This window comes from Grampus griseus, assembly GCF_964374135.1.
Source record: "Grampus griseus genome assembly, chromosome: 13".
NCBI lineage: Eukaryota > Metazoa > Chordata > Mammalia > Artiodactyla > Delphinidae > Grampus > Grampus griseus.
This window is the reverse complement of record NC_139007.1, coordinates 6,191,025-6,213,358: the sequence shown is the minus strand read 5'-3', so window position 1 is coordinate 6,213,358 and position 22,334 is coordinate 6,191,025. Positions and strand designations below refer to the sequence as shown.

Here is a 22,334-nt window from a genome sequence, read left to right as displayed (position 1 = left end):
AAGACTGAGAGCCGCGTCTTTCAATGCCGTTGTGGAGAGCGCTGAGAAGGGGGCTGCTTTATTCAAGGGAAAGTCAGCCTGAGCTCACTTTGCTCCCTGTGGCCAGCAGACTCTAGGCCAGCCCTGGTGGCATCCTGCAAGAAGAGACGTGCGTGGGAAGCTGTTTAACACAGCCCTCCTTCGCCATCTCCCTGCCACTGCTGTTGTCTGACTGTGCTGTGTAACAGCCAGGCTCCAGCGCACTGCAACCCGCTTTGCTGTGAGATGTTAGACCAAATGTCAGGGTTTCCCTTCTGCTCTCGGACGCTTTGCCTTCTTGGCACTGTGACTCAGCAGGACACTTCTGTAAGTATACGTTAAGCAAAATTCTTTCCTAATACAGCAAAATTCAAGCATGGAAACAGTGTTAAGCAATTATTAACAGAACATGAGTCTCATGCTTTGCTTTCCATTTGAAAATTAAATAGTGAAACCTGATGAAAAATGTTCAGTTAGTCAGCAAAGAGGCCCGTCCACTGCACGTGTTGAGGGCTTCTCCATTGCAAAGGTCCTAACAGCCATGTGCTACCTTCTTCGTTGAATGCAAAGTTGTGTTGCCTAAGAACTGGAAATGTGGATGGATGCATATTGCTGAAGGCTGCCGATTTCAGGCACAAGAACAAAAGATAGGAACCCAGAGGAACGGCAGAGATAGATTCTCCCTATGAGAGCAGATGCCACCTATGCAGATGTGAAACATAGAAAAGAAAACAGATGTACCCCCACAAATAAGTTTCTCTCTCGTCTATTCACTTTATTAAAATCACATTCTAACCTAAGAGTATATAGCGGAACTAGCAACCTTGAGGGATTAGACTAGGAAATGAACACGTGAAACAGATTTCAGTTGAAACAGCCGAAAGATAGTTGGGGGTAAGGTGAAGAGGTGGGCTGGAAAATACAGCAGTGAAGACTTAAAAATTAGAGAGCGGAAAAAAATGTGGCAGACTTTGAGAGTCCAAGGGAGATAAAATGTGCACATTATTCATGTCCCCACAATCCTGACCAAGTGTTCAGACCTTTTATAAAGTGCTTTCACGTTTGAACATGCTAACTGCCCTGTGGGATGGTTAGGAAAGTACTATGCATTATCCCTGTTTATGAATGAGGAACACTGAGGACCAGAGGAGTTCAAATAACTTGCCTACTTCACCTGGGTAGTTATCACATGGGCTGGGATTCCCACTCAGGTGTTCTGCCTGCAAACCCTGTGTTTTCTCCGCTGTTGCTCAGTAACTGCTCAGTGGTGTAAGGGGTGATGGTTCATAGCCAAGGTAGTTTGCTGATTGCCCCTAGAACTCAGCAAGAATAACATTACGGGATACAGTCAATCCCAGGCTGACAGCAGTGGGACCGAGATGCTCTGCAAGCATAAAGCAACGTCAGGCAGATGAACTTTTACTTGTCAATTATATTTTAAAGTAGAAAAAAAGCATCGATATGGCACTTATTTGAGAGAAAAATCGGATGGCAATTTACAATAATTTGTGTCAAATAAAATAACTTAAAATCATTCTAACATGAGATAGTTTATGAGCCATGATGCAACACAGTGGCAGACTTCACTTTCATGATGGGTCTCCCATCGCAAAATCTATTTTATCTTAAAGAAGTATCTGCATTGGGAAATCTGTGATGGAATGGAAGGACCAGAATGTTAACTTCTGTTTATCAGTTCCTCATTATAACACTCACTATCTCTCAGTCTGTTTCGCAATGTGCTGGAGGGTCTTTCAAAGCATTGAAGTCTGTGGAAACTGTGACTGACTTACGTGCTAATTCAAATGTCCCTCTGAGCTCTCTGGAATGTCATTGGAAAGTGGTTAGAAAGAATGGTTATATGTTTAAAAGATGAGAATCAATGAAGAAAAGTGATCAAGTCATAACAACTTTTATGATAAGTTGATAATTGAAGAAATGCTACATACAAATTTAAAATAAGACAGGATGGTGTTGACATATTTTAGGAAGATATAAGTCCCTTTCTCTGTACATCCCCTAGTTCCCAAATAACTTGATATAAATCATCCTTTTTGTCATAGTAGGTGACATTTCTTTTATGCTCTTTCCTTTTCTTAATTTCCCACTTAGAACTCACCCCAACTTCTGTTCTGTCCTCAACATTCCATTAAAATTCTTGTTGTCAAGGTCTCAGGTGAGCTCCATCTGGATGGTTTCCAAGGTCAATTTTCTCTCCTCATCTTAATGGACTCTCAGAAGCTTTTGAAGGTTAATCCCTTCCTCATCTCTCTCAGCTTTTCCTTTTGTTTTCTTTTCCTCCTTCTTATTTGCTCTAGTTCTGTCTGCCAAGTCTCCTTTGCTGGCTCTTTCTCTTCTCCCTGACTTCTAAATGTTGAGTTCCACAGTTTTCTTTTTTCTTATATTCTCTCTTGGATGAAATCATTCATTCCCAGGGTTTTCAATACCATCTTTTAACTTGCAAACACCCTTTTCTTTCCTGTCACAGGAAATGTTGCATATCTAGTTGGTGAAGCCAGGCATTTAGGAGTCACCCTTCAGCCCTCCCTGCCTCTCATCCTGCACATCAAATCCACCAGCAGTGCCATCTGTTCTATATCCAAAACACATCTTAATTTGCCCTCCACAGACAAAGACATTCTTGTCTTTTGTGTGGTTGACCTCAGTGGTCTCCTAACTGTCCTCCAGCTTTCTGCTCCACTTCTACTACCTCTCCCACTACCACTGGATCCTAAACCTTTCCATTCCAAACCATCAAAGTGATGGATGGATGGATGGAGAAATGATCATGACAGTTGCTTAACTGTCCTCAATTTTTTCTTTCATTTTACAAGGTTCTGCAAAATCTGGTCTCTTCTTCCTATTCCAACTTGGACTTAAGAAGCTTGCCCCGTGCTACATGTGTCTTCTAATCCTATGAGAATATTCCAAGCTCTTTTCTGCCCAGGACCTCTTCACCTGCAATTTTTTTTGTCTGAAACACCCCCGATCCTTCAGCATCTCACAAGCCATGTTCCTCCTTAACTTCATTGTTCATCCCGTGGAGCTTCAGAAGGCCCCCCAGATCACCTCCTCTAAAGAAGCCTGTCTCTCACACTCCACGGTTATTTCCCAGCACAGCACACACTTTTAGATTAATCATTTGTTAACAGTTCACCATCTGCCTCTTCCATAGTGTTTATTCACCACCGGGGCAGGATCCACATCTGTCTTGGCCACTTTTATATCCCTGGCATCTATCAGAGGGTCTGGCATAATAGTAGACATTCACAAAATTATTGATGAAAGACTGAAGGAGCTACACTATGAAAGCCAAACAAATCCAAAAGAATGACTTGTATTTTGGTTGTGTTTTGTTCTTTTTCTCAGGAATACTCCAGGAGAATTTGGATAAGCATGTGGGCTATATACACAAAGAAAACCATTTTGAATAGATCTATTGACAGCCAAGAGGATTGAGACCATTTAGAAGAATGCAGGCCCACCACTAAGAGAGGGGAAAATTCTTTAGGATGATGTCAGAGTAAGAAAATGCACACCAGTATGAGGCTACTCAGAGGAATACTTAGCAAGGATGTGTATAATGGCATCTGTCCATAGCAAAGCCTTGTAGAATGATGAATAATTTCTCAAAGGGAATACTTCGTTGTTTGTGCCTTTGCAAATTAAGTTGGACAGGATACTAGAAGATTCACAGTGAGGAATAAATTCCATGGACTAATAAATGTCAATGTGACTGCCATTAAAAGTTTCCATTACAGACTGAGCAATGAACCCACTCAAGGAGAAAGCTTTGATGTCAAATCCATTCAAAATATCTGTGTAAATGAAACTTGAGAATCATTAATTTTGAAAAATGAGTTATTTGAGCTAATTTTGCTTGTACACCTTCATAAAAGACAAAATTTCCTAATCCAGGAGCAAAAACAAAACACTGAAGAAGGGCAAGCATTTCTTTCACCACAGCTACATGAGGAAAAAAATTTTCAAAAAAAAAAAAAGGTGTTCTGCCCAATGGTCAGTCCTACAATGGTTTCTGTTAGTGACAGAAGTATGGCCATAACATTTTGTCTAATTTCCTGAATACTGACCTAGTACAGCAAACAAGTTTCTTTACCGATATTCAAGATACAATGGTAATGAAATAATAATCACACGACCTTACATCTGAAGTGCTCCTTACAATGTTCAAAGGGGTTTTCACATACATTATCCAATTTGATGTTCACAACAGCCATAAGGGAAGCACCTGCGATGTGCCACTATAGCTAAAATGTTTTACCTTTCAAAACCATTATGCTGAGAGCTCTATAATTCATGTCCAGAGGAAAACTGGTGTATAAAAAGTTACCCTAGAATGGTACCCATTTACCCATTTATACATTGAGAGAGATTTATCTGAGCATGTTTTGAGATACATTGTTAAGTTATATCTGAATGTTCAGAAAACCTGGAGTAGCAGAACTTTGTTTAAAAAAGAAATTGTGCAATTTACTATCTAACTCTGTTTAGTTATAAGAAAAGCTAAGGCAAAGCTAAGCTAAGCACTTAATGTGCTTACATTGGAGAAAAGTGTTTCACAGGAATCCCAGTGATGGAGGAACTGAGAAGCCACAAAAGGGACCACGAGGGAACCCAGAGATTTGCAGGAGAAGGGGCTACTGCCCACCCCCGCCCACCAGGCTGGACGGACATGGGGAGATGACACTTCGACCTAAGCCCGGGGGCTGAGGCACCTGGCAGAAGCTGGAGGCCCTACAGAACAGCTAAGGAGACATGAGGTACTGCCCAAAGCAGAAAGAGGGAGGAAAACACCCTGGATTCCTTCTTTTCCCCAGCCTCCAATCTCTCACAGTGTTTCCTAGTGGCCAGTCTTCTCACCCAGCTAGGAACCTGTATCAACCCCGAGAGACACAAGGGAAAAAGGGTGAAGGTGGGCCCTGGACCTGCACACAAGTGGGAAGGCTTTGACTAAGGAAATGTGTCCTGTTTAGATCTACCAGCTACAAGCCATCGAATGTTCCAATAAGTCAAGACAAATATTGACCTATCTTCTTACACTGATATATCTATAATTTTTCAAAAAGTAAATAGAACCACAGCCCAAGGTTTAAATTATTGATATATCTCATAGTGCTCAATGGCTTGAGAACGCTGATACTTCTTTTTTCCCCACTTGCTTCACAGTACCTCGTAGTTTTTTGCTTTATATACATACCATGCACTCAACACATTTTGCTCATTAATTGAAGGTGAATGACTTAAATACTGATGACAATGTTAAGCAATTAGAGGACATCTAGGACTGAAGCCATTGTGAGACATTCTACCATGTGCATATTGCAATGAATCCCTAATTGTGGAAATCTAAAGTTTTCAGAATTGCTTAACAAGTCCATTCTGGGAATGGATACAGTTCGGAAATTGGCAGATAACATATTACATGAAAGAAAGACACAAGATAATATTAAGACGGGAGAGAAGCTGGAAATGCTTTTATGCCGAAAAAACTTGATGCATTTATTAAACTTTCTACGCTGAATAATTGGGGGTTAGCTGAACAAGCTGTCCTGGAGGTTGGAGCCTTTTCTGCTGGCACTGCCTTCAGGGCTGGGGAGCCTCCCTCTTGCTTTGTTGCCTCCTGCTTATTTGAATAAATACTTCCACCCACTCTTTGGCTTTGTTTCTTTCTCCTTTGACTCTTGTTTTTCCTCGCCTGCACTCTTCCTCACAATACTGACTTCTGGGCTGCAACTGCCAGGTTTTACCCTCTTCTTTTTCTTCTCCCACCACTTCCCACTTTGTCAAATTGTGAACACCCACTCCTCTGGAGGCAACTTCCTGAATTACTAGGAACATCTTTTTATTCCATCTCTGAAAAGTCCCTGAGGCATCTGGCCGTCCTCTGCTGCCCCGGTTTCCCAGGCAGGGATGCCCCTGTGGCTGGAACCTCCCTTCTCACTCAGAGAAGACTCAAATTGTTCTATGGCCCCATGGCTGCCACATAGTCACTCACTTTCATCTCTGTATTGTCTTCTAGGTCTCAAGACACCTCCTGGCTACTGTTGCGCACCACAATCCATGTAGATACTCTAGTCATCTTTCTGCTTTTCCTCTATTGTCAGAATATCAGCTTACCTGCTCTGTTCACCTGTTCACTGCAGACAGAGTGTGGCTCACTCTGCCCACAAAGGAAGCCACACCAGACTTTATCTGGCCACAGTCTTATCTCCAAAATCTGCTAGCTGTATACATCTACACTTCATCCATTTCACGTCTTTATTCCATAAGACCAAGTGTCTGTCCAGGGTTAAATGAACTTTATAAAGTTATGCTCATGCTAATGTTCAGGCACATGACTGTCTCTTTGAGACAGCGTAAAATTGATCAGGACAGAAAGATTCCGGTCCTAGATTTGCTGTGCACTTACACTGTGACCTTGGACAAATGACTTTACTTCAAGGATTAGAACAACTTATCCATCGTCCAGAGGTGTCGCGAAGATTAATTAATTCACGTTTTTAAGGTGATTTGAGGATCTGCTAATGAAAGATGCTATATAAATGCTAATTTATATTATTCATTCCCACATCTATATATTCAGCTGTCTCCTAAAATGGTCACCCTAAGCAATTACTAACTATTAAACTCTTTGAAAGAATGAAAATGAGGAACTGAAATTTCATTCTGAATCCTGAATTTTCTCCTTTTCAAGATGTAAGCCTTGTGATTTCTAAGTCATTTAAATGCAGATCTTTTGGCTGAATCACACTTATATATGATGCTTATTCTTAATAATAAGGATATGGAGATTTGGAAAAATTACCACTGAACAAAGCAGCACTCAGAAATTCAGTCTATTGTTCAAACACATACAACCTGTACAATATCAAACCCAGCAAGGTTTTAAGCCTTTTAGACATAAAGCATTTTTATAACAAGCAAAATATTTTAATGCAATTCCATTCTAACCCTTCTAGCACACTTTAAAGAGCCATTCTATGTAGAAGACTCCATATGGTCTTTAAGATTATTTACAGTGTTATGTTATTATATGCACACTCACTAAAAATTCTTGTAAAAACTTCTGTGATTTTGCATAAATGTTATGTAGTTTGTGCTTACGTGGTCATTATTTTAGTAGACCTGCTAGTCTCTGGGATATGCAAGTTAGAGATGGAAACAGTGGCTACTCTGCTAATTCAGAATGATTGGACGCTCTTGTCTACAGGGAGCTCCAGCCACTCAGGAGTGAACTTGGACTCACTGCCCCTATGCCTTTGGTTCCAAAGAATGATTCTCCTCAGAAACCCTATTCTGTTTAGGTCTGATCTACTGACAGAATTTAGGGATTTATCCTAGATTCCCATCTACGGTAGAATTTCCTCAATGCAGCCGGGAAAACCCTCAAAATTACACTGCACATCAAGTCACTCCAGCCTTTCAGGGTGTCTCTTCATCTTGGCCTCGTAGAAGGCACAGTCTTGTGGGAAGAAGGAAGGGGCAATTGCCTCTGGGCACTTTTGAACATTAGAATATTGTCAACAAACTTCTGATGGAAAGAGTAGGCAACCGATTATATTGTCTTATGAAATAATCTGTTATATTAAGACAATTGGCAATACATATTAAAAAATGCATATATTGCATTGTATATTGAACATATGCAATATATCTGCAGTGGGTTTACAGCAAAACTTCAAGACAGAGGATATGAAAGTCACATACAAAACAGTTACAGGAGGTATGTCAAAAGAAAACTAGACATTACTTGTCTTACTTGACTTAGATCTTACTTGATTAATTGTAATACAATATGAGTGATATTGATACCTGTTGACTACTCTTTACATCACTTTGTGGGTTGAAAGGAAGCTGAGGGGAGCTTGCTTTTCCACAAAAGCCTTGTGGTTTGACCTCAGAGTCCTGACTCTTGATCTGCTTGATTTACATCCCTCCCAAGAGTTCACAATTTAAGACCAAAACATTTAGTGGTCATAATTCTGTAAGAGCTAAGAAAAAAACATTTCCTCTGAAAGATATCAGTCTAAGGTAATAATAAAGTCTATAATCAGTGTAATGGTAGATCTCATTGAAACATTCCAATTTTGTTATTTTAACAGCTGCCCTCACACAGAAAACCCAGACCTTGCTTAAAGTTTGTAGTGCCATCCAGAAACTACTTTAACCACCAAAAGACTTCTGGTACCCAAGAAACATCAGGAGGATCTTCTGTTTGTTTAGGAGTGCTCTACTTGGTTCCCATTATGACAGATAGGTATCATTTTAATTATAGAGGGTTCATTTTTAAAAATATGACCTCGAGAAAGGGGATTCTGATGCTCTACTGGAAAAAGCATATGTCCAGAACCTTAAACACAACATACCCCAAATTCTTAGACAATACATAACTGCAAAAGCTAATGTGACCCTTCTCCCCCAGTGCAGTGCCCCATGAATCTATCTATCTATCCATCCATCTATCTATCTATCTATCTATCTACCTCTTATCTATTAATCAATCAGTCTATCTATCAGTGTATCATCTATCTAACTTTCAAATATCAAGGGAAGGCTTGTTCCATTGCTTACTTCTAAAGAACTCATTGATATCGTTGATCCAGTTTCACTTCTCGATAATCCCGCATTTTCATCCAACTCAGAGGCCATGAAGTTCTTCACAGCTGTGCGAGGCTCAAAGGGCAAATTCTGCATATGTTCCTGGGGTGCGAGATGTTGCTCTAAGTTCATATTGAACTGGTCCATGACAGGAGGATTCATGTTGAATTCAGGATTCACTTTGTAGTGCAATAGCCTTTCGTGGGGCAGGGTTTCCATGCCAATATTCATTTTGCTTTCTTCTTTCATTGATGGCTGGGTATTAACAGAACTTCTGGGCATCACAATATAGTCACTCTCCATCATTCTTTCTTGAGGATGAACGATGTCCATATCCGCCCCTCTCAAATTATCATCCGTACATAAGTACACAGTTCTCCGCAACTCACTGTTCTCTTTTTTCAAACATTGATTGCCCAGCTCATTCATACTCATGGGCATGTGCAGACCTGTGGGTTGCTGAATAATGACTTTGGAAATGACGTTTCCAGGCAATGTTGAATAGCTTAGCCCTTCAGGGTTTGTTCCCTTTTCTTCTTCATCATCATTTAGAGAAATCCTGGAGAGGGTGCCTGTTATTGTTGCTGCTCGACAAGGACCAATATCCTTGTGAAGAACTGTGAATTAGAACATAAAAGTAAATAAAAGAACGTTAATGCACACTTATTGACTACTATTGTATTCTGTTGTCCCTCATTTTACTAAACATTTTCCTTAGTAAAATAAAAATTATTAAAAATTACATATCTATTTTTTGCACATGGTCCAAATTACTCAGTCACTCTGTGTTGATTCTGACATGCTCTTATAGTTCTCAGGCAGCCCACAGATAAAACATATGGGAAAACTGATGAACAGACTTTCAAAAATCTCAGTGCCTTAACCCTAAATAACTCAGCCTAACTTTTCAGGGGAAAGGTAGATTACCAGAGAAATTTTCTCCATCTGTCTACTGCAAAGGGCTTTATAAAATTATGGATATATTAACAAGAGTTTGACTTTTTCTTAAAGGGTTTTCCCCTAAAGTGTTCTACAAGTTCTACTCATTAAAATACTTCTTGAGAGAGGTAATCAATGAGAATTTCATCCTACTACATCAGAAATCCCTTCAAAAATTATGCCCATTGAAAACTAATGAGCATTTATCTGTGAAGTCCATATGGTCAAGTAGATGCAGGGTTCAAAAGTATTTATCATCTTCAGTTCCATGCAGGAAAAGTAAGGCATTTTTTTAACAAGATCAATCCATAAGCTCCAATGCCCTTGAGGGGGTATTAAAAGTGCCAACTGACTTTAAGCAGAAAAAAGCTGTATGAGCCTCTAAAACTTCCATTCCATTTTAAGCCTGCAAAATAATGACTTAGAAAACTTAAAAATGCATGATAGCTTGTAGTAAGAAAGAGATCAAAATGAAAACATAAACCACACTAAGGAAAAACCAATCAACAGAAGAGTTCAGAACTCTTTATGAAAATATAGTTTAGTTTTTTCTCTTTTTTGTCTCTCTAGAAGGAAGAAAATCATATTTTATGTGTAATGGAGGCAGAATGACTTGAAGCCTGCTTAGTTGCGGGCAGCTGTCGGTTTCGAGGTCTGAGAGAATGAAATTCTGAAGACGTTTTCTTGGTCATGGTGGTGCTGAAAGCACAGAGAACAGCACTGTGTGCAAGGTGGTTCAACACGGCCTCCAAGTACTGCCCTATCAACAAGTAGAGCCATTGCCATTGAATGTTTTGTTAGGCATGGGTAGCTATAACTATTTGGTTTATTATCTCCTCATGAAAAGTCTCAGACATATTCAATTTTACCCATTATTATCCAGTTTTCAAATAGCATCCTAATTATTATGCATTAAAGCAGAGTTTGCAAAATAGAAGGTTCTGAATGTCTTTCCCTATTACAAAGAAGAGAAGCTTTCAAATTAATTCAAGACATGCATCATTCATGTAATATCTTTTATCTTTAGAAATACTGTATTTAATCATTGTATTAGGTTTCTTTCTTCTTAGATATTCAAGATGTAATTCACCTATACTCCAGTCAAAATTTTTAAAAATGAGCAGAAAAAACCCCCCAAAAAACAAAACAAACAAACAAAAGATGTTAAATCTACATTGCATATTTTTTATTAATCCACAATTTGGTGTGACTTTTTATATTTAACTATAATGTTTAAAAAGTAGAATAATTCAGTTTAAAAAAGTTATTTCCAAACCTCTTAAATTAATAGATAGGTAATGAATTGTGGTTGCCAGGAACAATTTACTTGAAAATATTCAGAGATAAAGTATGTTAAGTTAATAGATTTAGTAATATTCCAAATAAAATACCTTAAGATATCTCCAAATTCAGGGAAGAATATTTTTAATCCTTAACTGTAGGCAAAAATTAATCCAAAATTTATAGCAATACAATATAAAGGCTAGTTATGGGAACCTATTACATTTTATTAAGGACATATAATTTTATACTTTTATCAGTATTTTGTAAACTGTAAAGTAAACCTTGGTACTGAATATTGATTTCATAATCTGCATTTGTATAAAATACATTTAGTTTGTATTAATGTAATATGATTTGTAGTTATAGTAGCCCATTTTTATCAATGATACAGCTGTCTTTGCTGAAAATTTGTATATCTTAAATATTTGGGGAAATATAATTCTTATTAAGCAGTGTCGACTCTATATGAGAAATTTAACTATTTCTTTGACTTACTTAAAATGGATATCCAAATTTTGAATATAAAACATAAACAAATCAACACCACCTACACATACAAATGTGATGTTGAAGTGATGGGAATTTTGAGAGAAATTAGTCAAGTTGTGAAGCGCAAAATGCAAATAAAACCAAGACAAAGCAAAAAGCACCTGAATAGTTAGCATAATCAGATATACACTCCACCCTTTGGGAAAGTGAATTTCAACAAAACTTAGGGAAAGATTATTCAGAGACCAGGAATTGAGACTTTAACACTGAATATACCTCAACATGGAAGGAAATCTTTAGAAAAACACAGGGGCAAGTTCCTGATAAGTTCAGCTAAAAAAAGGCACGGACAGAAAATGAAAAATTAAAAGAATTTTTTTCTAATAAAATAATGATACTGGCCTAATATTAAGAATACTAAATCTCAGAATACAATGAATCTGGGGAAAATGGGTATTTTAACAAAAGAGAACAAGATGAATATAACTCCTTTATTTGTAAAGTTTGGATGAAGATTTAGAAGGCATTCTTATCAAAATTTCAAAGGCCAAACAATTTCAAATGGATAGAATGGTAACCTAAAACCAGTAAGATAGTAGCAAATAGAGATAAATGCAAAGGCTAGATTTTTCATCAAGGACTAAAAAAACAAACAAACAAAAAAACCCCAGAACTTTTACAAATCATAGACTGGGAAATCCCTGACAGCTACTACAAAAAGTCTTGGGAATTTTAAATGATAATCAGTTGACACTGGTACTGTACCAGCTGCTATGAAATCAGATGCAAAGGTAGATAGCATTAATACAAGGAAAGAGCCAACTGTGATAAATGCTGGCTAGGTGTGGGCAGCATAGTTAAAATTGGGCACCATAATTTCAAATGATTGACACCTGGGGTACCATGTCTGCCTGGGAGGATGTTCTGAGGAATGAGTGAAGAAACATGGTTTGTTTAGTCTGGAAAAAAAAAAAAAAAGACCTAGATTGGGCTAAGTAGTATTTGCTTTCAAATATTTGGATAGTTAGGTGAAGTGGATATTCACTCTTATTCTCAAAGGCACCACGAAAACCAATGAATAAAAGGTTAAATAAGGTATATTTTGTCCCAATATAAAGGAACATTATTCATCTACTCTTGGTGGGTGTCCACAGGCTGGAGAACAGACGTTGGGAACACTGTCCCTGGGACCCAGCTCTCTAAGACGGTGTGCGCATGCTCTGAAAATACAGCAACAAAGCTGTGATACACACACACGCACCCAAACACACTCACACACAATGGTATTTCATCCTTCCAGCATGGATGATGAAATTGAGGCACAGAGAGACACCAACTTGACCGGCCTTACACCTGACAACCAGTAATAGGTGGATGGAAGGCTTCTGTCTCCAAGTCAATGCTTTCCTGCAGTCACAGTACTTCCAATCAACCATTTTCACTTCCTCGCATTCCCCATTCATATTCTCCCTCTCTCTCATTCCCTCCCCCCTCTCCTACATCTGCTATTACAATGTTTCCAGTTGAAAGACTCAATTTACACATTTACAGGAATATGTGATGGGTAAACCACAGCATTTTCTTTAAAATCAAAATCATAAAAATTATTCAACATCTAATGATTATATTTTCAAAATTCAAATATTCTTACCTGATCTACAAGCAATGTCTACATCCTTTTCAAAGTCTGTCTGTAACAAGAAATAATGACATAGAATCATCATTTAATGAAGACCTCAAGTGACTTTTACTGACCAAATTATCTGAAGTTAACAAATATCTGACTATGAGATACCAGGATATTGTTTTGTGCAAAGGAAGTTTATCAAGGAATAATCAAATTGTTTTCAAGAGTATTTTCTAGAGACCACATGTTGGATAAAATCAGTGGGAACATGGTGTATGACTTTAATAAGGCAAAACTATACCCACGGTCATCTAACACCAGATGTAAAAAAACAGAATTTCAAGGCAATTCCTTAAACCACAATAAAAAGATTAGAATGTGAAATATTATGAAGATACTTAAATAAATGTCTTTGTTATTTATATTTTTATGCATTGATTTTGAATATATTGTTTGTAATGCAATATCTTATAATACAGCTTTGTCAAATCCTTAGTAGTCAAACTAGGCTCTTCTGATGATACATTTTCATGCAAATGTGACAAAAGACTTTCAGGCTTAGGAATTAAAATTGAAGATTAAACAATACTAATCTGGCCTAGAACCTGCTTAGAGTTTAGTTCCATCCTCATATTTTCCCCAAACTTTTACTGTAAACAAATTAGTTTATTTTTAATGGTGAAATTAAATTAGCCCATCTTTTTTTTTTTTTTTTTTGTGGTACGCGGTCCTCTCACTGTTGTGGCCTCTCCCGTTGCAGAGCACAGGCTCCGGACACGCAGGCTCAGCAGCCATGGCTCACAGGCCCAGCCGCTCCGCAGCATGTGGGATCTTCCCGGACCGGGGCACGAACCCATGTCCCCTGCATAAGCAGGCGGACTCTCAACCACTGCGCCAGCAGGGAAGCCCAAATTAGCCCATCTTAATCAATTCTTAGATTCAAGATATCAGTATTTATCTCTTTGTATTTAATAAGGAATTAATTATTCCTTCTCCTGTCTTAGTTACTAGTATACCGTTTAGACTGTTTTTGTGTTGCCTAATCCAAATACATCGATAATAAATCAAGCATATTACTAAGAAAACTCTATTTAAGCCATGATGTTAATGACACAGTTTAAACCTTACTTCATTTCTAAAATATACGGAAGTGGTTATGTGTAAAGTACCCCTTATCCCAACAACAGTCAGAGCTCATGTACAATGGTTGGCCTTCTTCTGGGAGTGTGTCTGCCCCTCATACTTTAGGGCAGTGGCTCTCGTCTTGGGCTGCCCCCTGGAGCCACCAATGCCTGGGTTCTATCCCAGGATGCTGGCTTTTCCTTGCTCTGGAGTGCGGCTCCTCTGAGGAATCTGAATGGGAAGCAAGGCGAGAACCACTTCAGGTCTTGCTTTAAGACCAGATGTGCAGGTACCATCCTGTTCTGATCTGTAAACAAACATGATCCTATGGACACACTGTTAACCCTAACTCTGTGTGAGGATGAACATACCCCCTGGTGTCACCCAGAAACTCCACACTCAACACATCAAGGGTCCAGTAACAGATCCAGGACTCCTAACCAGTCCAGACAGAACCGCCATCTGGTATCAGAGTTCCAAGCCTGTGACCAAACTACAGTCAAAGTCATTCAAAATGGAATTTTGATACTATTTTACGACTAAGAATATTTGCTTATTCCCTTGAGAAATCATGACTGAATGAAGACTCAGAGGGGAATTAAAAGCTCACCATGATTTGAGCATGCCCGTTAGGAAAAGAACTGGAAGAATCAGCATTGATTGGGTCCTGACAGTTTCTCAATCGGCATCTAAATGCATCTTGAACCTGTGAAAAAAGGACAAACATTCATTTTCTTCTCTCTTGGTAATGACCAGATACTGTCCATATTGGCAATTGACTGAGAAAACCATTATCACTGTTTTTATGATCCAATACCCGTTTTGTTTACTTGGTGCACTTGGACTTTGGTCCATGCCCAGGGAATTCATCATTTACCAACATCTGTAGAGGGAGGTGCTGGGAACTCCTCAGCTGTGCCGATGCCTGTGTCTGGCTCAATACTAATCATTCTTGCCCGACGGCAGGATTATTTCCACTGCTACAAACAATATGCCTGTCTTTCAAGGGGGATTTACTATTCGGTATGGCATAATCTTCACAACAGCTTTAAACATTGGGAAGAATGAGATGACTCAATGATCTGTCGACCAAAATTGATCTGGGATTTTCCTTTTATGTCTTATGTAATGCATATTGGGGAGACCATTTCTTGTCTTGCTTCAAGTACTATGTGCCCTTATGTGCAAACAAAACAAAACAAAACAAAACCAAAAACCCCACACACAATGAAACCAAAAGGTAACAAAAACTACTCTGTTTCTGGTTGATTCTCGTGGAAAAAAAAAAGGCCACTTAGCAAAGCCGAACTTCCTTAATATACTTTCACAACTGGATTCTGAGCAAAGAACAAACACATCACAAGGAAGTTCGAAGAACGTTAAATCCTTTGTTAAACAGCACATGGATAAACCTGAATAGATGAATAACAAACACACAAATCAGCCGACAGCTATTCTGACGTCGTGGTACCTCTGTGTCTGCTAGTCCGTCCACCTCCTGCAGCTCATTAGGCCCCTAACGAGCTTGCCGGTGGGCATCACCATAAGCCAAGTCAATGGCAACGTCATTTTACTAGTATTTGGCTTTTCTGACTTCACATTATTGTTACTCCCCTCCTTGTTTATTATAATCTGTCTTATCGGGTTATCAAACAAAGCACAGATGATGTGGCATTCCTTCTATTTTCCTGAAGCACCATTGTAGGGGCCACCAAGGGAAACATAATGATGTCCAGTTTTGCAAAGCATGTGTATAAACTATCCTGTCACTTGTTGTGAGATGTGCGTAGTTTATGTATTGGCCATAAAAAACCCTGAGCCTATTAAGCTGTTTTCAGCTCCTCTCACCCATTTCAAAAATTCGTTAGCAGCCTGTTTCCCAAACGGCAAGATGTGGAAAGTGACATGAAGTTTAGTTACCACCACTGAGCCCTGGCTGCAGTTCCATCATGAGACCTCTGCCCACGTGCTGGATTTCTCCCCTCAGATTCTGATCCTGGTGATGCAACCACTATGGCTGTGAATTAAGCGGGGGGTGGGCTCCATATTCTCTGACCCTTCCATTTTCTGATTCTAATATTTCTTTTTTTAACCATTTTTTAATCGAAGTATAGTTAACTTACAATGCTGTGTTAGTCTCAGGTGTACAGCAGGGTGATTCAGTTATACATATAATATATATATATATATCCTTTTTCAGATTCTCTTCTGTTACAGGTTATTACAAGATATTGAGTTCCCTGTGCTATACAGTAGGTCCTTGTTGTTCATCTATTTTATCTATAGTAGTGTGTATATTCTAATATTTCTAAATCTGAAACTTTCTGGAAAAAAAGAACAAGGAGTTGTCTGAGACAACTGGGTGAGGTAATTTCTTATTTCCTCTTTCAGACACATCAGTAAAAGTTCAGGCTCAGTGAAATTTAGTCTGATCATCTTTTCCTGAAGAACTGGATGCCTATTTGGAAGTAATTCATCCAGCTTCTCCCTTGGAGGAGACATGGCATGGACAAACTAGACTCTTTAGAAGCGAATGCTTCTTAGATTAAGAAGTCATAGCTGTGAGACATAAAGCGATACAATTAATAATCAGAAGATCATTATACACTAGGGTAATGCGTCTCCTGTTTGCCGGATGATCTCTGTTTCTGTTACACAGAAATTCGCATTTGGGGGAAAACTCTAAGAAAGTATATCTGTTTCAGAAGAAAAATTCTAAGAACTAATGTCAGAAAAATAGGTACTTGCCAATTTTCTGTTTGTGCCCCGAGGCAACTGTTAAAGAAGCACACACTTTATAAAAGAAGATAAATAATGTGTTAGAAATGTTGCCTTCCAGGAGCTTGTCACATGAATTTGTTTCAAATCTGCTTCTGAGCACCAGCACCCATAAAATATGAAAGGTGGCCCTTGGTAAAACGAAACATTAACGCTTGTTCACCAGCCACTCTATTTTCAGGCCTTCAGAGTGCAGTTGTCAAGGATATTTTTGTCTGACAATGAAATACGGAAAAGCAACTCCTGTCAGTTTCTCTTCAAAATCCACTATCTGATTGCTTGAAGGAGATATAAAAGAAATCTCCTTTTCATAACACACACATACAAAATCGATACCTTAAACTACCAAACTCCCAAATACGACAATGGATTAAGGGCATTTCCATACTGGAGAATGATGTCAGCTCCATGAATCAGTCAATGCTAGTCACAAGAAATATAAAACAGAAAAGCATAAAAAGTCTACAGTAAATTCAAGGTCATTTTACTGGTCATATAAATGCCATGATTTAAGTATTGGATTCTCTGACACTTTTAGTGCCTCTGTTCCTTCTAATTCAGAAAGATTTGCAGGAGAAATTCTTCTGTTTGATTAAAAAAAAAATCTTAAAAATACATTCAGGCAATCTAGCTGAACTAGCCTTAAATATTTATCCAGCACTGACAGGGAAGCATGATTAGACTAGATTTTGTACTATCACAGAAAAGGGTGTTTCAAGCAGGACAGTACCTGGAAAATGCATCTGCAGCTATTTGAAAACATTTTGATAACTAAATGAATGTTCTATCAGGTAAACAAAGAGACTTTTATCTTTGGTGAACTAATGTGTATTGTACTTATGGAGAACAGCTAGAAGTTTTAAGAAAGCAAGTCTACAAGGACCTTAATTCCGAACAAGGAGAAAGCATAAAAACAAACAAAAGACAGAATCTCGACCTGGCTATTGCATGCTGAAATTAAAACTTTCTGTGCCCAAAGGAGCATTTACAACGCTGGCCAATAATAGTCTTGGTGTCTTTCTTGCCTTGTGATTAAGACTGAAGAAAAATAACTGTTAGAAGATGCAGATATTTACTATTTAAGCTCCTTAAGCTGACTGACTGTGGAGAACAAGTCACTTATTTGAGGTTCCAATTTAATTTAAAATTTCTTTTTAGATATTAAAATCATTATACCTGAATTCTTCCAATATCAATCATGTTTTAAACTTATGTAGGACCAGTAAATACAATTTTTAAACAAACCCGTCTAGAATAATTAAACATTTAATACCAATTTTGGCACAGTTAAAATCTAGATTTCAAAATGTCCTCTTTTTATAATACTCTGCCATAGATCTTCCACCTTGACGTCAGACAGAGGGTTAAAAAGTATCGGGGGTGTAGCAAAGAACTGATATGTGAATAGCCCTGTAATATTTAGGAGACTTTAAGGAAACCTGGTATCATGTTGTGAAATAAAAAAGAGTGGCAAGAAACATCTCCAAAAATAAGGTGAGGTGAACACAATAAGCTAACAGGTTGTCTTCTGAAAGGATCCTGCCAGGCACCACCAAAGTTATCCCGACCAGATCCTGCTGGGGCTGCTCTAAAATCTCTTGAAAAAGCTATCAACCCTTTTCCTGTGGACAGATTCCTGGATGAGACCAGAGTTCAAAGAGGTCCACAGGGCGTGTCTCTCTCCTGTCCCTCCCCTAGGGACAGTGATTCGGTTCATCTCAGCAGCCGCCAGCGAGAGCTTCTCTGCTGGTCCCCGCTCCGACGACAGCTGGCAATGTCACTGTGAGAGTCGGTGCCAGATTTAGAGATTGCTGGGGAAGAGCAGGGAGCATTGCTTGGCAGTGCTGCAATTCAGAGGAAGCTTCAGGAGAGAGCTGCACTGTTTGAAACAGGCTCTGTATTTAGCTACAGACCCCAAAGCTTCACCTTTTAAGAAGACAGCTTTACCTCCAGTTTTTCTTCCTGACTTCCCAATTCCAGAAGATCATTTTAAGCAAAGAAAAGAAATAAAGTTACATTCTTTTTTTTTTTTTTTTTAAAGTTACATTCTTGTGATTTTTTTGATTGTTAGCTTGGGAGGAGAGAAGTTTCTTAAATGTTCTGGTTATTTTCTAAATCGAATATCGACTATTGTTTCTATTGATTCACATCTGTACAAATGGCTTTTTAATTACATGAAATTTCATATAATTTCAACATTAAATGAACAAGAGTGTTGTCAATTTCATGGGTCTAATACCAATTCACAGAAGCACCATGAATGACTACACACTATTAAAATATTATTTGACCTCTCTGAGAGCAAGGGAAATGAACAAAAATGGTTTGTCATTTGCTATATGTGGAAGGGAAAATATGGACTTCGGTCCCAACTTTCAGTCCTAATGATGTTCTATCGGAATTCTCTAACACCTAAAGGATCTTTCACTTAGTCTCAAAATTCTCACAGCTTTTACTATTTTTTGTATCAGATTTGGGGGTCACATAAGCTGCCCCAGACAGCATTTCACATACAGGATCTGAAAAAATGTAACAGTATTTCTTCGGCATGCAGGAGAGAAAAGAAGGAAAGGGAAGTCATACACCAGCCACCTCCACCCATGCCTTCACCGAAGATACTTCATCATAGCCTCGCGCCATCCACGTCAAAGCAGAAAATAAAAACCTAACTCATGACCTCTTATTTCTTTTATTAATTTTAAAACTTTACTCCAAACATACTCAACTTCCTGTCACCAGCTTAACACTGTTGCAAGCTGGGATCCTGGGGTCTGAAGAGAGAGAGAGGTGAGATTTGCCCTTTCATGCAGGCAGGCACTTGAAGAATTTTGGGTAACAGTAAGCCATGGCTGGATGCTACCTGGCGGACATGCCAGAGTTTGCCAATCTCTGCCATGAGCTCTCTGTGTCTTAATTTGTTCACTGATGCCATTGTACTAATCTGACTTCATGCTTTTGTTAACCTCCTGTATGGAGTTGGAGAACCACGCATGCAGATTAAGATGGGTAGAAATATCCATGACATAATTGCAACTATGCTCCAATCAGGAAAACCTAATCTGGAGTGAGATATAAGACTTATATTTTCCTGCCTAAGAGGTGAGATGACTATTGAGTGAAGGGAGGCTGGTGATTTCTGGGGAAAAGTATAGAGGGTTTTATATGGTCCTTCCTTGGGTCCTGTCTACGCTCCTATTTAAAGGCACTCTCTGTGCTTCCTACCCTCTGTTCCGATTAAAATCCAGCTTTATTGCGGTAGCTTTAGCCATCCTCCCACTTCCAGACACACATTCTATCTTATTAAAAACAAAACAAACAAAATCTTTAAATGTATTTCTTTTGAAAGCTTCAATTCAGCACGACTAAGATAAAGCTCTTAGCAACCCACCTTGCTCTCCCTTTAACCCAACACCCCTCTGAGCAAGGACGAGGACCCTAACACTCCCCACCCTGGGCAACTCACCCACCTTCTAAAATTTATTCTTCACGACACACTGTGGCCTCTCACCAAGGCCGCTGCACACCCCAAGGAGAAAGCTCTAAAACATCACTTAGTGCTGTGCCCTTAAATGTCGTCAGTTCTGTCTTTCTCTTGGTGCTGCAGTCAGAGCAACTAAAAAAAAAATCTCTCCACTTGTTTTATGCCCCCATGTGCCCCAGGTGGTCTCAGAGGAGAGTCAACTCTCTACCACTCACCACAGGCTTCATTTCTTGCAAGTCGTATGCCCGGGACCCTCTCTCCATTTTCCTCCACTTGAAACTTTTGCTTTCTTAATCAGGACCCCGTTAAGTTCTGAAGTTTCCTATCACCCACACCCCCATCTTCAAAACCCACTGAAGCCCCTGCTTTTCAGGGGGCTGTACAATGTACCTTCTTCCGTGGTCATGAGTCCTACCTAAATTCCCTGTAGATCAAGCTGGGAGATTCATGCAACTCTCCATCTGAACTTTTTTATATGCAATACGACCTCTTTTCAAATTGCTCTCTAGTTATTTCACCACTACTGGCCTCATTTACGTTTTAAAATGATTTGGGGAGAATATTGGTTTTACATGAGATAGCTAAGGAGGCTTGTCTGCTTCATATGATCACTGTCATGTGTTTGTAAATAAGTTTGTTTATCTGTATTTTTATGAAAACAATAAGATGAAATGGGACATTGACAGAAAAAAAAAAAGGTGGAAGGGAGTGGGAGAAACAGAAAGAAAGAAAAGAACTGTTCATGTTTATTTTAAGCATTTGTTACAAAATCACTTCCCAGGTTTGGATGAAACTTCTGGGACCTCCTCTGGCGGAGCTTGGCTCTCCTGCCAGCGCTGGGGAAAGAGAAAGATGAGCTTGGCCCTGTTACTGATGTACAGAGCAGCCCTAGGATCCTCACATACCGATACAACAAAATTATCCATTTAAGTACTTTCCTTTTTCCCTTCCTTCCAGTGAAGGGGTTTTATTGTAGCTTATTTTGTACTACAATCTTGTTATTTTACCCCTCTGACATCAAGCTGCCCGACTGTCTTAGAGCCAGGCAGAGCCAGAGACAGGAGAGATGAGAAGAATGTGAAGGCACCAGGAAAGTGGTTTCCTAGCAACAGGAACTATTTCAAAGCTTTCATAACTCTTGTGCAGTTAGAATTTCCATAGCAATGTGGAGAATAGTAAATAGTAGCTATGTCGCTATGTGCATGCTGCAAATGAATTCTTCTCAAGAAATGATGGCTAAATGAAGGAAGCACCTATATTTGTTCTGTTAGATTCTGTCTCATTACGTATGACACATATTAGTTTCCAAGATCTAGGTTTGTTGCTGAAAGTAATGTGTTGTGATAAATCAGATGGTTTAATTTTTAAAAATATTCTTATTCCCTCTTGGTGTTTGCACTTCTGTCAGTGACATCTGCTAAAGCAATTCAAAAGAGAAAGGGACTTCAGAAGAAGACCCTGTACTTCAAGAATAAACATTTTATGAAACTGAAATATTAAGATATCAGCTCTGGAGGTCACAACAAACTGCTAGTCAAAGAACCAATTTGCTTTTTTAGAAAAGTGGAATATAATTGAGTTGAGATGGTAGTAGGATGATCCTTTCTCCTTCCCCTCCTGACTTGAAATAATTTAGGTTTTCTAATTCGAGCCACTGAAAGCAAAGCCACTTTTAAAATGGATGAAGCCCCACACACATCACATTCAAAATGCCACAGTTACAGTATTTCATTTCTTTTCTCCTTAAACTGCAAGGCTCTCTTCCTCTCTGTGCAGACCCACCTGCTTCATAGAAGACTGTAAAAGTCAATATGGGTAAAGCCTTTTTTTGTTGTTTTATCTTTGACTTTTTTTTTTAACATCTTTATTGGAGTATAATTGCTTTACAGTGGTGTGTTAGTTTCTTCTGTATAACAAAGTGAATCAGCTATATGTATACATATATCCCCATATCCCCAACCTCTTGCATCTCCCTCC

The 22,334-nt window shown here is 38.8% G+C and overlaps 1 protein-coding gene across 1 annotated transcript in view; it reads right to left on the bottom strand.

Moving 5' to 3' along the window:
* Positions 1-22,334, bottom strand: part of ADGRB3 (adhesion G protein-coupled receptor B3) — a gene marked incomplete at both ends in the record, with an annotated part of 793,681 nt that overhangs the window by 17,564 nt on the left and 753,783 nt on the right. The window contains 3 exons of the mRNA XM_082669119.1: positions 8,611-9,254; positions 13,001-13,040; positions 14,709-14,804. Of these exons, the coding sequence (XP_082525245.1) occupies positions 8,611-9,254; positions 13,001-13,040; positions 14,709-14,804 (780 nt within the window). The remainder of the gene's footprint in view (positions 1-8,610; positions 9,255-13,000; positions 13,041-14,708; positions 14,805-22,334) is intronic.